Source organism: Polyodon spathula, chromosome 27, assembly GCF_017654505.1.
Source record: "Polyodon spathula isolate WHYD16114869_AA chromosome 27, ASM1765450v1, whole genome shotgun sequence".
NCBI classification, from domain to species: Eukaryota; Metazoa; Chordata; class Actinopteri; order Acipenseriformes; family Polyodontidae; genus Polyodon; species Polyodon spathula.
Genome location: NC_054560.1, coordinates 3,325,069 through 3,342,341, shown reverse-complemented (window position 1 = coordinate 3,342,341; position 17,273 = coordinate 3,325,069). Strand labels below are relative to the sequence as shown.

At 43.1% G+C, this 17,273-nt stretch overlaps 1 protein-coding gene across 5 annotated transcripts; it reads left to right on the top strand.

Annotated features, from left to right (window-relative positions):
* The first annotated feature begins 5,608 nt into the window (after positions 1-5,608).
* LOC121301135 (nuclear receptor ROR-beta-like) lies at positions 5,609-16,922 on the top strand. Of its 5 annotated transcripts, none has more exons than XM_041230260.1 (10): positions 5,609-5,878; positions 10,208-10,293; positions 10,862-11,003; positions 11,366-11,731; positions 12,925-13,046; positions 13,327-13,459; positions 14,038-14,145; positions 14,403-14,513; positions 14,605-14,717; positions 14,987-16,922. In XM_041230260.1, the coding sequence occupies exons 1-10, from the start codon at positions 5,872-5,874 to the stop codon at positions 15,146-15,148; spliced, it is 1,350 nt and encodes a 449-aa protein (XP_041086194.1). In that variant the 5' UTR covers positions 5,609-5,871; the 3' UTR covers positions 15,149-16,922. The 5 variants fall into 5 exon arrangements, with proteins under 5 accessions (XP_041086194.1, XP_041086193.1, XP_041086197.1 ...); XM_041230259.1 differs by having other exon boundaries at positions 11,363-11,731; XM_041230262.1 differs by lacking the exons at positions 5,609-5,878; positions 10,208-10,293 and adding an exon at positions 10,301-10,415 and having other exon boundaries at positions 11,363-11,731.
* Positions 16,923-17,273: the final 351 nt, after the last annotated feature.

Genomic DNA, 17,273 nt, shown 5'->3' with positions numbered 1-17,273 from the left:
ATATCCAGCGATCATGGCTTTAACCAGGCTGTCCGTTACTTGTAATAAAATGTTTCCTTTGCTTCAAGCTCATGTATCCTACCTGATAATCAAATTGTCACTGAAGAGAACCCTGTGTTGTATCTCCTGTGCTCAGTTTAATTCTGCCTGTTTAAACTGCATTACTTTGGCATTAACTTCAATGGAGTTTTGTTTACTGTCTGTCTCTATTAAGGCCTGTGGTGAGCGCTCTCTATCTCTCTCTCTCGTCCCCCTTCTCCTTTCTTTGCCCCTCCTTTGCAGCAGGACTGCTAACAGACCATAATTAAATGATTTCTTCTTTTTTTTTCTAAGCCGCTGGGAGATACTGGAGCTAAATCACTCCAATGCTTACGTGCTTGGAAGCGTTGCTAAGGCCCCTTAGCTTGGTAACCAAACGCAGCATTACAGTATAGAAGAAGACACGATCAATGGATAATGAAGTGGAGGATAAATAGAGAGAGAGAGGGAGGGAGAGAAAAAGAGACATTGAGAGAGTGGAAGAGAGAAAGAGTGAGAGTGAGAGAGAGAGAGAGAGAGAGAGAGAGAGAGAGAGAGAGAGAGAGAGAGAGAGAGAGAGAGAGAGAGAGAGAGAGAGGGAGAGAGTGGAAGAAATATTTTGAAAATCTCTACAAAGAAATCCTGGAAAAGGATCTAACAGTAGAGCACAAATTAATTCGGGAAAAACTGAAACTGTTAGAACTATCAATTAAAGACAAGCAAAATCCACCTGATACCCCAATCACCCTGCAGTGAAACTTCTGACTGTGTTTACACTCTCCAGACCTTAATAAACAAACACATCCACCAAACAATTGAATTTCTTCTCTAAGCATTTGACCCGGTTTCGCAGTCACCCACAGAGCAGGGCCTACAGCAGAGCCTGGCACTACTAGGCAACACCACCCTAGCACATACCGGGAGTTAGAACTGCCTGGGGCTGACCATCAGTGCGTCAGGGGGCTTAACCTGGCAGTGAATGCATTCAAAGAAAAATCCTGCAGAGCTTTTTATGCAATCAAAAAGGAGGCTATACAAAATAAATATACCTATTAGAATCTGGCTATTAATATTTAACAGTGTAATCCAGCCCATTGCCCTATATAGAAGTGAGGTGTGGGGTCCAGTCAGTCAACAGGATTAAAAAAAATGGGATAAACATTCAATAGACTGCACTTTCCACTGTATTTAATGCACTATTTCATGTATTATGCTGCTATCATGTATTCTGCACTTTCCACTGTACTTAATGCACTATTTCATGTATTATGCTGCTATCATGTCTTCTGCACTTTCCACTGTATTTAATGCACTATTTCATGTATTATGCTGCTATCATGTCTTCTGCACTTTCCACTGTATTTAATGCACTATTTCATGTATTATGCTGCTATCATGTATTCTGCACTTTCCACTGTATTTAATGCACTATTTCATGTATTATGCTGCTATCATGTTTTCTGCTCTATGCACTATTTCATTTTTTTTTTTTTACTGTATATCATGTATGATGCATTTCTCTGTATTTAAAGTATTATGGATTTTCTTGTTATTATTGCATCTTGTAAAGCGCTTTGTGATGGTGGTCCACTATGAAAGGCGCTATATAAAATAAAGATTGGTTAATTGATTGGTTGATTGATTGATTGCTAATTGTTAGTCATGCCAATAAATAACCATTTGGATTGAATTGATGAGAGAGAGAGAGAGAGAGAGAGAGAGAGAGAGAGAGAGAGAGAGAGAGAGAGAGAGAGAGAGAGACTGCTCCTTCCCTCACCCCCTAAGAGAAAGGGTGCTCCCTCCAGTCCAGGGCAGGCTTGAGGCATGGAGACTGAATACAACAGGACAGCCCCTCTGACCTATAACCTTGTATTCAATCTCAAATTCTCAAATGCTGACTGACCTTGGCTGGGATCAAACCAGAGGTCCATCTGCTTCTTCTGCATTGTTTCAGGAAGCATCTTTTCACCTGTAAGAGATGCATCCCAGATGATATCATTTACAGCTGCAGATTGATGCGGCTCAGCACTTATTATCTTAACTGGGATAAAAACAAGAAAACATGTTGTGTAGGTCATTCAAAGGACACGCTAGTTAATGGGGGGGACGGGGACGGACTTCTCCGAGGTCTTAGCAGCTGTTTAAAATGGGTTTAAATGGGATCTAGAGTTGCTGCTCTTTGCAGACAGTGCAGGCTGTTTGCGTTAAGCATGACAAACCGGTAGCAGGGTACTGTTGGGGTTTTTAATTAGGTGGTAGCTGCAGGCAAGTCGCAGTGATGGATTTAAAATGACGGGCACTAAATTGAATTTGAGGAAGTCATCTAGCCGCAAAGCATCTGTGCTTGCGTATTTGCTGTTTTAACCAAAAAAAAAAAAAAAAAAAAAATGTAAAATGAAGAAATAAAGTCGTCTTTTTTAACGCTGTGAAGTGAGTGCTAGTCATCTTACTGCAGACTAAATTGAATTTTGCAATTCCCTGCATTATCCTCTGCTTTACTTTTTCTGTGTGTAAATAATAATAATAATAATAATAATAATAATAATAATAATAATAATAATAATAATAATAATAATAATAATACCATTCCTCGATGATTAGTGTCATCCTTCAGAGAAGTTGGGGGTTAATTATAAACGTTTCCCACAGTAAAAGCACAGCAAAGTGTAATAAAGCACAGTGACAGCATGATAAAGCAGAGGCGAGCATTGTAAAGCACAGTGAGGTATGATAAAGCATATTAATAAACATGACAAACTAGAGTAGACTATGGTAAATGCAGAGTATAACCAGGAGGAAACTGCAAACAAATACCATGCTAAAAATATCGTGGTAAACTTTTATAAGGGACTTGTCTACCGATACATACAGCGAAGACCCAAGCACAGAGTCTCATATCAAACCAGCCCAGAACAGGCAGAGAAAAAAAAGACAAACCCAACAACAAAAAAAAGATTGGATTCAGCATACACTGTGGAAACAAGTCCTGGCTGTTTTCTACACCCATCTCCTAAGAGAGAAAGAGAGAAGGGGAGAGAAGGGGATTAAAAGAGAGAGTGGTGCGGGTAGAAACAAACAGGGAGGACAAGAAAGAGAGAGAGAGAGAGAGAGAGAGTGTTAACAGGAAGGTGAAAATGCCCTCTCTTTTGTAAAGCACTGTAATTGCCTCTAATTGTGATGGAAGAGTATCTGTCTGTATTTATATAATGGGAGATGCTGATAGCCGAGTGTTTTCCCTTTTCAAGTGGCTCGTGTGAAGTTTGTCTCTGCCAGGCTAACGAACCTAACACTACTCCACACAGTATTTCATTTTGCACTATACTGTACAAAGAAAGAAAGAAAGAAAGAAAGACAGAAAGAAAGAAGTATCTACAGTAGCAGTCTACAATGACCTCTTAATGCTTTTTATTGTTGACACATACAGACACTTCATTGAACCCACAGGCACAGGGACAGGTAAGTCACCCTGTTTGTAATGATAGCACTATAAACACTTCGGCCGACAGGCGCCAAACTTCACTTCATTGCCGAACCATTAAACCGCAAGACTTCAGGCTCGATTCTGTATAGGTGTAGCAAGACGGGCTACGACCGGCCCGCTGAGAGAATTTGACAAATGACTCAGAAACCCTCTGTTATTTTTAATATAAATTGATATTTAAATGAACGGTAATTACTCGAAAAGGTTCAGACTGTTTCAAAGGACAGGCCTACTGTGCTGGCGAGACGCGGTTTACTCAGCTATTCCTGTGCGCTACGGTAACATTAAAGATCGTGAGGGATCTCACCTTGAACAAAAAAAACTCCATATAGCTGCCATGAAAGGTGTCTGCTGTTTGATCACTGCGTGAAAGCGCAGGAAAATGCCTGCTTCAGACTGTCTGATTTCTTTGAAACCTCCCCCCGTCCCCCCCCGAAAACTCATCTTACTGGAAATCCTTTGATAGGGAGAGGGCCCTATTCAACCAAAAAGAAAGGACTCTGGGCTGCACTGGAGAATGTATGACATGCAGCTATAATATTTATGTACTGTTTACAAAGTACAAACTTTTTATACTTCGAGTCTGATATTCCTGGAACTTTTCTATAACGTTACCAGTCACTTTAGTTGTTTTTACAAAGAAACCTATTAAGTTCAATGACAGACATTTAAACGAGAAGTCTTTCTCCGTGTCTTTACTAAAGACAAGCTACCGCACTGCGTAAGACAGTCGGAAAGTTTGTCATTGAACTCATTAAGTTGCTTTTGGTATTTCTGTTTGTCCAGAGCTATTTAAATCTATATCAAAATTGATTGCATTAATCAAAACTGACTTTGGTTAAAGCATTAAACGGGATGGCAACCTTGCTAAATGACCATGCAAATCACCAGGGACAGCTTTCAGGATGGCACTGCAATGAGATAACTCACTGTGATCTGCCGGGAGGCACAGTTTGTCACCGGCTGTGAGGATTTCCTGGAAATAGGATCACTGCTTCACACACCTTAGTCTCCCAGTAATCCCATTAGCTGGAAGATACTGGTGTGCTTTAGCTGCAGGCACTGGCCAGTGAATCCTCTGGAGTCTTTGTTTTAATGTGTGCACAGTCACACTGGGGCACATGTGCTGTAAATACACAAGAGTGGGTTAACACAAACACACACATACAAACACACACACACTAACACACTAACACAGGTATTAACCACTCTTCAACAATAGTGTACAAGCAGAGACACCGCCTCTTACAAACTTGTTGAGAAACAAGATGATTATATAACTATGGAAAAAAAAAAAAAAAACAGGAAGGGTGTGAGTTGTTTAGGGGAGTTAAATGTTCCCTGTGAAAACTCTATATGATGCTTGATTGCCTGTAGTTTTTTTTCACACAGCCAACTCTGTATATTCAGTTATAAATGCAGTTTACAAAGTCAAAAGTCATGTTAAAAATAAAAAATAAATAATAAAAAAAAAACACGCAAAGCACAGAATTGCATAACTTAAGAGTGGGAAACTTATCAGCTTTTATAAGGGAACTAGAATCACACTCTAAAATGGCAAAAAAATATGGCATAATTACTGTGCACATCAAGCAACTTTTACAAGGGCTGTATGGCACAGGCACAGCTAATTCGCTAGCCTCTCACATGCCTTTTACCCCCAGGTTCCTGCAAATATACCCTGGTAAATCTTTATAAGAGATGTACATTTTTCTTGCACTATGCCTTCGGCATGCTTTACCATGTTTAATTATATTATCTTTCCAATGTTCATTTTGCATTTATTTGCTTTGCAGTGCAACATTGGTGGAAATAAGACTCCTGTTGTATAGCAGTTTCACCCATTCCATCTTTTAATCCAAGCTCGGTTAGCCGCCGTTTGTAGGTAACAAGCTCAGGTGTCGTCTTAGTGAAACCAGGAATGGATCAAACCGCCATGCAATGGGAGTCTTACTGCCATCCCTATGTTTTCCAGTATACTGAGCAGGCTTGGCATCTCCTCCAGTCCTCCTCAAGAGTGTTGCAGTTTGATTGGAGGGTTGCCCCGGCTCTGGGATCATGTGAGCTTCCACATGCAGCCAAAGCCAGCCTAAAAGTAGGTTAGCAGAGAGCGCCAGCAAGTACATCATCAAACTCTCTTACCACCTCATCTGCACTGAGTTACGCAGCAAGGGAAAAAAAATTCTACACTGTATTTACACAACAGAAAGAAACACACAAGACGAGACGTACTAGAAAGATTTAGAAACCCAGAGCACCTTTTAATATATATATTTTTAACAGAGCTCTTTGGGGCTTAAAAAAAACAAATACATAGATCGACATCTGATTCTGTTCGGAGTTATATGACTGTGGAATTATAAACAGCAAATATGAGAGGTAAGTTGCAGAAATATACATAAATATGCATAAGTGACTTTGCTCGATCTTAAGAATAAGAATTCGGATATATATATATATATATATATATATATATATATATATATATATATATATATATATATATATATATATATATATATATATATATATATATATATATTACATCTTTAGGGGCTTATCCTATGCAGCTTTGGTGCTGTGCCATGAAAACAAAGCCTATTTCAAAAAAGTTAAATATTACATGAGTTTTTGTTTTCTGCATTTCGTTCTGTGTCTAATTACCGTTGTAATTCACAACGCTGTCTTGTCAGTCACTCTGTCATTTAATCTATGACAAAGTTTTTTAAAGTCATTTTTTGGTACAAGACTGCCCTATTTTGACCAATTTGTTTTGCAGAAAAAAAAAGTTGTTCTTTGAGTTTTGATTCCACAGTGACAAAGCAATTGCATTTTAACTGGGGTTGCTTGCGTTTTTCCAGTGCTTCTTGTAATGTGTGTTTAAGCTATTGGCGCTGGTTTTGTCGCTGCTTTAGTATCTTTCTGCATACTAATTATTTGTTCTGCTTTCTGTGTTGTGTAAGACAGGGATAAAGACTTTGAAAAGGTTACTGGCTATGATAACAAGTACAATCATAATATGAATCGTAATAAAGCGCCCGATACCGCTTTGGTGCGAGAGGTCCCGGGTTCGCGCCCCCCCCTCCGCCTGTGTGATGCGCCTGCCTGTCTATGTATATATCTGACGCAATCTGAGGATCATTCTCACTTTTGTAAAAGTGTGCGTTTGTGTTTTTTGCGTTCATGGCCACAGAAATCAGGTAGCAAGTTTTGCACAAATTGTGTAATCGTTTCGTGTAGCGCTTTTAGTGTTGCCTGCCTGTTGTTACCAGCGTAGTGGGCGACGTGCTATTGAATAAGCCAGTCCTACTGACCCAATTCTGTCACTGTGGCTTGTCCACCTGAGCTAGTGGGCTGGACTTCAGACGACATATGTACCTCCATGAGCAGGAGAGACTGTCACAGCACTCCTGCTGGCGGAGACAGGAATAGCACCGTTCTGGGAAGGGGGAGAGGAAGCTGCTATGGAACAAGCAAAGAGAGGCACCTATGAGTTATCCCTAAAAGTAAAGCAAAGCACAGTAAAGTGCATTCTGCAGTGTGCGGATTTACCCTGGTAAACGTATGTAAGGATACATATTGCGTTGGTGATTGAGGGGGAAGGGCATAAACTGCCAGTATTTGTTTAACTGCAGTAGAGGTATAAAATGAAGACAAGGCATCATTTGCATTTAATTGGGTGGATGGAGTATTACATGCAAATATACCTATTTCTGTAAAATAGTATTCCCAACTGTAGACAAGTAAGACATTAATAACCCCGCTGTGTGGGTATTTCAACGACCAAGAACCCAGTAAATGTGCCTTTGAAGTCCCTATTGCTGTTCACCAGTGCAGGCCAGTGGAGTTGCTGGGAAGTCCAGTAAGACGTTCCAGCTTTCTCTTATAAAAGTTTCACACAGTAAAAAGCACAGCAAAGTTGTCAAATAAAAAGCCCAGGTAAAGCACAGGGGGGTGTGGTAAAGCATATTCAAAAAACAAGCGCAGCAAAGCATGGTAAAGAATGATAAATGCATTGTAGAGAACTGCAAAGAAAATTAGTGTCAGGATTTACTGAGGCGAACCTTCCTGCCCCAGAGTCAGGGACAGAGACCATTTTGTGATACATTGTTTGATAGAGTTATTTCCTCCTCATGCAGTAATGTTAAATTTCACGCTATAAGTTTTTTTCCCCAGTACGATTCAAGAGCTGAAAACCAGAACTCCCAAGCGTATGGAATATGAAGGTTAAATATACAGCAGTATGTTGCATAATGCAAATCTACAGCTAACCTTTGAGCTGCGCTAAACAAACCTTGTTGTGTGCTGAGTGCGCGCCGCTGTGCCCAACACAGCACCAGGTACAGCAGACCAGCTGGGCAAATTCCACATGTGCTGTGAACATTGACCCAGCAGTCATGGCCATCACATATTATCAGTTTATTTAGCATATGTCTTTATCCAAGGTGACTTACAGGTGTTACAGGGCAGCACGGGGTTACAATGCAAAAACAATATTTAAATACAGTCTAGTATCTACAGTGACAGAATAATCTGCAGGAGAGACAGGTAGCGCATTATTTAAGAGTGCAGAATCATCTCTCAAACATGAGAAATAAATGAACCAGTAGCTCAACTACAAAAAATGAACAGAACATGAATGACCCATTACCATTAGCAATTTATTTGGCCAAGCTCCATTTCCTAATGTGTGTAATACAGCCTGGGTAACGTCAGTGTGTGTCGCTGACTCACACAGGCGAGCGGGTGAGAAGTGTCTGTGAAAAACCTGATTACCTTCAGCAGTGCCGCCACAGCTTTTAATTCCATATAACGTGGAAAATTAAAATGTTTTCCTGAGAACGCCTTCCCCTGCTTTAATGTGATCAGGCACCGTTCTTGTTGGCTTAAAACTGCATTGATGGGGTTTAATGTTGCACCTCGTCCTGTAGTTTATATATAAAAAAAACAACAACAGATTACCAGTAGTGAAACTGAGAGAAGAAAATTTGGCATTTCGTCTGCGTTTAAGAGTACGTGCTTGGCTTTTAAAGCAGTTTCAGTGGCTGTGCAATACAATAAGACCCTTCCCTTCTGCTTATTCATTTAGGAAGCATGTTGACAGTCCGGTTTGGTTACATGTGCCAAGGTTTGTTGTAGCTGTAGGGACCCACATTCCCCTACTGAAACCTGTTTGTCAACACACCACGAACACAACAGCTGTTTTATATTTTCTACCATAAATGAAGTGCTTGTCTCAATGAGTACGTACAAGAATAACATAATACAAACAAGATATTAACAGGAGGCAGTGTGCAGGCTTGTGCTGAGCATTGCGCAGCTCCGTGCAGAATGAGGACAAAGCTATCCACAAGCCTGGGTCAGGGCACTGGTGAAAGCGACCAGGACAATGTAAAAATAAAAAGGCTCCTCTGTGAAGAGTCTGAGGACGGCTGCTACCTGTGCAACCCTGCTCTGTGGTTTTATTTATTAATTCTGCAAAAAAAAAAAATAAATGTAAAAAGTGCAAAAACTTTTTTTTTTTTTCAGATGGCTCTAGTCACCCTGCCCCCGGATTCATTTAAGAGATTGCTTTGATGTTCTCTGAATGCCACTCTTAAAATATGATGTTCTAAGCATTGAATCAAACCACAGAGCCTATATTTACTCAAGTGCTTATCAAGTTCATGCTGCATTCATTCAAGTCCAGTGAGAGGCAGGAGGACAGGGCGAACTGCTCTGGGGGTTATTCAGCTGTCCTCATACGTGGAGTAATTTGTCTTGTACCTTGTCATGGCAAATCCTTCATGCATAGAGAGAGGCATGTTCACGCAGTCCTGCACGCTTGTTTACCAGCCTGAGTGAATTCAACGTTTAGTCATTGCAGAGCTGGATTTATATAAATGCAAGACAAGATGTGATGAAAATAATAGATAATGTATTTCATTTAAATGCAACTGTTGTATACCATGGCAAAAGCATAGCTTTTAAAGCAAAGTGCAAGCAGTGAAGCATAGGCAAGCATGGTAAAGCAATAAAGCATACAGAGGTACGGTAAAGCTTGGTGAATGCATTGTATATTGTGGAAATTTACCATGTCAGTCTTTCACTAGGGTGTAACCAGAAGGCTTTGTTATAGTTCTAATACAGCACGATCTGACATTATGTTCCATGGCAACAACTTGTCCTGCTGACTCACAGTTGACATCAGAAGAGTTTTTGTAGTCTTCAACTGGTGGGTGGCGCTCCTCTATTTGGGGTGCGTCTGCCTGTGCCGGGCAGGAGAAATCGAATAGATTCGAACGACCATTCATTCGGGATTCAAAATGGATTCGAATGCCCAATAGATTTTTGGGGAAATTATCATTCAAAAACACACGCCAGGTAACCTTAATACTAGACGCAAATTATCTTTATGAAAATGTTACTGCATGCAATTCTTAATGAATGCAAAAAGACCTTGAACCAAAACGTAGTTCAAGCTCAATGAATGCAACTTGTAAAACCAATCCATTTTGTTTCTGTGAACGAAAAGGGACAAATGCAAAAAGAATGCAAGAAGAATGCATAAATAGGATTCATATTTGAGACACTGCAATACTTCATTTACCACGTCATGTTTTTTTTTTTTTAATATGCTTTATTACATGGTGCTTTTACTATGGGAAACTTTTATTAGGGTCAGCTAGCTTTTTGTGATCCTTTCTCTCTTCTCGGTTTGCTTCTCAGCTCAAATCGAAGTGATCCCGTGTAAAATCTGCGGGGACAAGTCCTCAGGAATACATTATGGCGTCATCACCTGCGAGGGCTGCAAGGTGAGCGAGGGCCACAAGGGGGCAGCGTCATACCCCACAGCATCTTTAAAGACACCAGAGAGGCAGCTTAGTCCCCTCTTTTAAAAGGATTCCCATAGCTTAACCAAGGGAAAAGCATGGAGGTAAGCCGTGCAAAATTGCTGTGGTCGTTTCATTTTTATAAGGGATTTCTTATAAGAAAACAGTTTCAATGTATTGTATCTGAGTATCCAGAAAGCTCACAGTTGTGCATGTGTCTTACATTCTCTGCTAAATTAATTTCAGCAGTAAAACATGGGACAAGAGCGTGATCAATTTCATCAGCGGGCTGCATTCTCAAAGCTATGTACTCCAAGTCATTAGCGCACTTTTTAGTAGCAACTTAACACTCCATTCAAACCCCTGAATTAACTCAGTTGTTTATTTCTGGTTTGGTGACTTTATTGGGTGCGTTTTTCCTTTCTGATGCAAAAAAAAAAAAAAAAAAAAACTGAAAAAGGTGCCAGTGACGGTTGGGTAGCTGTGAGAATTTAGCACAGCGTGTTTTGCGTCCTGTGATTTTACCCGACTGCCTCGTTTGTGGTTCCAGGGTTTTTTCCGGCGCTGTCAGCAAAACAACGCCACGTACTCCTGCTCTCGCCAGCGCAGCTGCCTGATCGACCGCACCAACCGAAACCGCTGCCAGCACTGCCGCCTGCAGAAGTGCCTGTCGCTGGGCATGTCACGGGACGGTGAGTCCCAGGGGAGGACACGAGACTCCCCCTGCATAGCGCTTTGATTGAATTTAGGGACAAAAACGTTCCATTTTTTTCCTAGCTCCATGGTCTTGGAAGAACTGAAACTTGTCTTGAGACCTTTAAAAAAAAAAAAACAAAAAAAAACGACACATCTATGTGAAATGTGTTTTTGTTTTGGCAGTCACTCTTGTGTATTGATTTGCTTGGAAGAAGAGAATCTAATCTCAACTGGGTTTTCCTGATTAAATAAATGCATAAAACAGAATATATCTATGACTGTATGTATGTATGTATGCATGATGTATGGACTGTCCCAGAGTGTGACCTGCGTCCCTCCTTGTCTCCCCGCACAGCAGTGAAGTTCGGTCGCATGTCCAAGAAACAGCGGGACAGCCTGTACGCGGAGGTCCAGAAGCACCAGCAGAGCCAGGAGCAGACTGCCCCCAAGGAGGCGCCTGAGAGCCATTGCACGCCCTACAGCAACAGCTCCAGCGTGGGGCTGAGCGACCTCGATGACATCAGCGCCCTGCAGGACGGGCTGCTCTTCGACCTCCCGCTGACCCCCGAGGGGGCCGGCTACTACAGCACGGAGCTGCTGACCTCGGCACAGTCCTCCCCTGAGCAGCACAGTGCCGAGCTCTCGGACGCCAGGCACATCAAGCAGGAGTACCAGCCCAGCCTCTTCTCTCCCCTGCCAGAGGGCACCTCCGTCCTGGAGATCGGTGAGCGCTTGCATGCATGCACGCAACAGGGGTGGAAATGAGGCTGTTTGATCCATTTACTGTTTTTTTAATGGTTTTGCACCTGAGCTTGTTACCTATACACAATGTGGCTAATCAAGCTCCTATTAAAACCTGCAATGGGTAAAACTGCTATGCTACAGGAGTCTTATTTCCATCTGCACACACACACACGCTTGTCCAGTTCCTAGCAGCTGATAAATGACACAACTTTGTTTGCTCTTGAAGATCCCAAGTCTGTGCTCCCACTTGCGCGCGCACACACACACACACACACACACACACACACACACACACACACACACACACGCAATCACAGGAAGGTATAGCTGTTGTTATACAGACCTTGCATTTACTCTGAACCACTGTGAGCTCTACCATGAAATCTGATCTCTCCACATTACATTTGGAGTGATAATCTCACAAGCCTGAAGTTTTTACAGAAGGGTCAATCTTGTGGTTGCTGCCCCACCCCCCCACAATTCATCTTGGCATTACGCCATGCACTGAAACCCATGGGTGAAGCGTTGTGCAGAGCTGGAATACCCCCGCAAATCAGCCACGGGGAGTCTTTTCAGAAGCATTCTGAGTTGGAATAGTTAGCAAGCAAATAAACCAAGCAGAAACAAACTATAGGGAATCGCATAGTACACACACACACACACACACACACACGCTGCAGCAAGCATCAAACAGATGAGAAATTAAAAACACTTATCCCTTTGCATTAGGCTGATCAATGACAATGATTAAGAGCAGCTTGGAGCGCTGGGCCCTGATTCACATGCAGCCTTTGTGCTGTACGCTCTCCCAGTGGAGCACTCACTGGAAAGGTCATCTCTAATTACTGCGGGTGGGAGCTGGCAGAGCCAGGGGAAGGATTGAATTGAATTGCTGGTGGAAGCCAAATTACATAAAAAGGAAAGCTCAGAGTGTCTTGCCCTGGGAAGCCTGTACAGCCGCGAGAGAGGCTGCACTGTGATTAGCTGTGATTAGCCAATAGCACCCCCTGAGTGACGGGGCTTTAAACCCAGCTATCAGCACTGCTTAACCTTCTCTTAAAACCTTTCTCATGTTCTTTTGCGTCGCTGTTTGGATCAGCTGAATGGACGGAGATCTTTTAGAAGGGTCTACGCTGTAGCCTGCCGGTTTGTGACAGTCTCTCTCTCTCTCAGAGCGGGTCTCGCAGAACATTGTCAAGTCTCACCTGGAGACGTGTCAGTACACAGCAGAGGAGCTGAAGAGACTCACCTGGACTCTATACACACAAGAGGAGATCCGGACCCTGCAGAGCAAGGTACCCCCCCCCCCCTCTCCCCCAGGACAGCACACAAGCAGCATGGAGCCAGCTAGACATTACAGGGCACAGGGCACCGCTCGCAAAACTACAGTATCATTTGGAGCCCAAACACTTTGAGATTCTAGTTCCATGTATACATTTTTTGGGTTCACAACTACTATAGTGTTCCATAGTGGAGGACTGTACTCCTACTGTCAGCAGGATTCTTCACTTCAGGTGGCAGCAGGCATATTGCTGGCAGTGTGTAACCCTACCTGTCTCCCCCCCCCCCCCCCAGTCCACAGAAGCGATGTGGCAGCATTGCACTCACCAGCTCACCAATGCCATCCAGTACGTCGTGGAGTTTGCCAAACGCATCACCGGCTTCATGGACCTCTGCCAGAACGACCAGATCATTCTGCTCAAAGCAGGTCAGTATCCACAGCCAGTCGCATAGAGAACGGTTTTGTGTGACAGTAGTATTCCGCATTCCGCAACTCGCTCACAATGTCACGCATTAGCTAGCTAAAACAACCAATACCTAATGGTAACCAGCACTGACTCGCAGTGCAAGACACGCTGAATGCCACACGTAGATTTTTAAATACGTTAGTACTTATTACATTTTTAGTAGACATTAACTCCATGGCAAAGCCAATCAGTCGTTGGCTAACTTTGCTATCTTGTGCCGAGTTTGTATGGCACTTAAGTTAGGAATTGTGTCTTATAAATATTAATAAATGAAACTGATTGATCACTGCTGATCAGTCTGAATGTTCGTTTGAAAACCTGTTTGAAATACCAAAGCAATGCTCGCTCTAATGTTTGACCTTCTTGTCTTTTTGTCTCCCCTCCTCCTCCCTTCACAATATTTTTTTATGTTATCTGTATAAAATGTTTCAAATCCTTTTTTTGTGTCGCGTGATTTGGAATTCAATGTGTGTTGTTTTTCGTGTCTGACCCGGGATGGTGGAGCCCTCCTCTCCTCTCCTCTCCTCTCCTCTCTCAGGGTGCCTGGAGGTGCTGCTGATTCGCTCATGCCGCGCCTTCAACCCAGTCAACAACACGCTGCTCTTCGACAGCAAGTACGCGGGGACTCCAGTCTTCAAATCCCTCGGTGAGAGAGAGAGAGAGAGAGAGAGAGAGAGAGAGAGAGAGAGAGAGAGAGAGAGAGAGAAGTGAATTACAGTGAGTGTGAGTGAGCTGGAGAAAGAGTGAGAGAAGAGAGTTGGAGAGCGAGTCTCAGAGTGATTGAGAGAAGAGTTAGGAAGAGTGTGAGAGTGAGGGAAGAAAGTGGGTGAGGGGGAGAATGAAAGAGCGAGAGTGAATGAAGCAGTCAGCCAGTGATTGACATGCTTCCTCTTGCGTGCTCAGGCTGCGATGACCTCATCAACGGCGTGTTCGAGCTGGCGAAGGGGCTGAGCCGCCTGCAGCTGACGGAGGAGGAGATGGCTCTGTTCAGCGCCGCCGTGCTGCTGTCACCTGGTGAGTTCACGCTGCACACCCCCCCCCCCCCCACCCCCTGGGCCTACTCCCTTCTCACACTCCCTCCCTTCTCCCACTCCCTCCCCTCCAGACCGGCCCTGGCTGACGGACACTCAGAAGGTGCAGAGGCTGCAGGAGCACGTCTACCTGGCCCTGCAGAGCTGCCTGCAGAGGAGCCCAGCCAGCAAGGAGAAACTCACTAAGGTACCCGCTGCCTGCCTGCCTGCCTGTCTGTCTGCCTGCCTGTCTGTCTGTCTGTCTGTCTGCGAGGGTAGAGAACAGGATAGCAGCCTCTTTAATATACAGTAGAAAAAACATGAAACGCTGTAAACTTAGCGGAGGAATACGAGAAAATTTAGCATTTGAAAAAATGTACTGTCAAATAAAACAGCACTGTGCGTGGCAGAGCTAGAGCAATTTTACAGACTGAGACCCTAACCCCCCCATCCCCTCTCTCTCCCTCGGTCACCCAGATGGCCTCCAAGCTGCATCTGATGAAGTCAATCTGCAGCCTGCACATGGACAAGCTGGAGTTCTTCAGCCTCGTGCACCCCGACACGGCCTACAGCTTCCCCCCCTTGTACCGCGAGGTCTTCGTCAGCGAGGTGCAGTACCCAGATTCCAACGAGCGCTAAGCCAGGGGGACCCCCAGGAAAATCCACTGACGCAGCGTTCCCCCTCGGCCCCCGAACCCCAACACAGAACAAGAAAGCACTTGAATGAATGAGTGACTGAATGTACCACTCCTTGGACAAACCGCGAAGGAGACCAAACAGATAAGCTGCTCAAGTCCAGAGAATATACAGAACGGTGCACTGGAGAAGGCGAGCCAAGCCGAGCTGCGGCCCACCTCATCTTCGAGTTTCTTTAAGAAACAAACAAAAGGGAGCAAGGAAGCGAAGGGGACAACCCCAGATGGAGCGCGTGCCCCCCCCCGTCTCCCCAGCCTGCCTCCGTCCTCCTTTCCCACAAGCGCACACTCACGCTCAGCCCCCAAAGTGGGAACTGCCCTGCTTTTCCTTGCACACCCACGCACGATAGAATTAGAGTGATTTTTAAACATGCTTTTTTAATTTTATATGTAAATAGTATATATGTTCTGGTAATGCCACACGGGATAGCCACTGCTGTTTACCTTTAAGACAGGAAGAATGCAACTGCCTGGTCTGTCATTGCGTAGCCATGATAACGATCCGCTCTGCAGAATGGCGTCACCTGCTGGACTTTTAAAATATATCTTTTGAAATGAAAATAAGCAAGAAGGTTGGCCCCACTGCTGGAGGGAATCTCTCACTGTGGTCCAAGCAGGACAGCCCTGGCTACAGCTCAAACTGCCACCTCAAGGCTTGTATCCGGGCCTCTGAAAACAAACAAATAAATAAATAATAACTCGGATTTGTTTTGTTAGAAGCTTTCTCTGTAAAAAGAAAGGTCAGTATTGTCTTCTTTTTTGTACCTTGGTGCTGACCGACATTGCTGCTGTTTGCGCAGACACGAAGGAATACCACATTCATTCAAGCCATGATTTACTAAATGAACCTACTAGCGTACCTTTGAATGGGACAGAATGCCACACGTGGGGGCAGGACCATACAGAGGGACGCAGGCTACACTACACTCTCAGTATTTGATGCAGATATTTGACTACAGCAATAGTATCGGTTGTAAAGCTCTTGTCATGTGCTATCTAGTGACAGGAGTGTGACGCTGCGGGCGGGCAGGCAGCTATACAAAGATACACTATCAGTTTATCAAGACAGTCTTCACGTGCCAGCACTACATTCTGCATTTAAAAATGCAAGACGGATCCCTAGCCCCCTCTAGTGGAATAATTAGGGACTGCCAAAACATTTTTATTTTTTTTTTATCTTGTAACCAATTACATGGTTGGAACAAAGACTGGCCTGGACTGGACCAGCCAAGGTTTATCCGCCAGTCTATCTGTTTGTACCACATGGTTGGTCGGTGGTCACTGATTCCTGCCGTGGCATCAGTGTGCCCTCTAGAACTCCCAGGGTGAGAGCTGACCTCTGCTAGCGTTCTGGGCAGCGTGTGGAGTTCCCTTTCAATTGAATGACAACCTTTACCGAATGGGAAGAGCCCTCTCTGACCGCCAATCACCGCGCATATATAAAAAAAGATTTTCTTGTGAATGATGGGAGCGGAGAAAAGAACTAGAAAGCTGTCTGTAAATGCAAAAAAAAAAAAAAAAAAAAAAAAAAAAAAGAAGCTAAGAAGCGGATATGAAAGTTTTTAAAAATGTGCATTGATGTTATTATTAGAATGCTAGCCTTCGTTTCAACGTGTTTTTTTTTTTTTTTTTTTTTGTCATGTAAAACTGTAATTCTATTTTTTTAAAAAGAACGAAAAAATGATTTTATGATGACGTGGATGCTAAAGTTGACCAGACAGAAAATGGAAAGTGAATAAATTAAAATAAATAAATAAATAACACTTTGGATTTTTAATTTTTTGGGGAAAAAAGATATTAATTATTATTATTATTTATTATTATTATTATTATTATTATTATTTTGTTGTTATTTAAGGAGTTTAAACACGTGTATATTGGTGTATATTGAAAATACAGTATGTGGTTTTAAGAATGTAATAAAAATTTCTTTGAAAATTGTGAACGAATAATGTGCTGTGTGATGGATTGTCTTGGGTCAGGAGTGTGCCATCTAGTGGCCAGAGTCTGACACTACGGGCGTAGTGTTTACCCTAGTTTGTCTTGTTTAGTAACATGCTTCACCATAC

What these genes read in the sequence shown, in the direction of transcription:
- LOC121301135 (XM_041230259.1), top strand. An exon ending in GCTGGGCATGTCACGGGACG is followed by an intron (nt 11,004 to 11,362) that starts GTGAGTCCCAGG and finishes CTCCCCGCACAG; the next exon opens with CAGTGAAGTTCGGTCGCATG. An exon ending in CGCCGTGCTGCTGTCACCTG is followed by an intron (nt 14,514 to 14,604) that starts GTGAGTTCACGC and finishes CCTCCCCTCCAG; the next exon opens with ACCGGCCCTGGCTGACGGAC.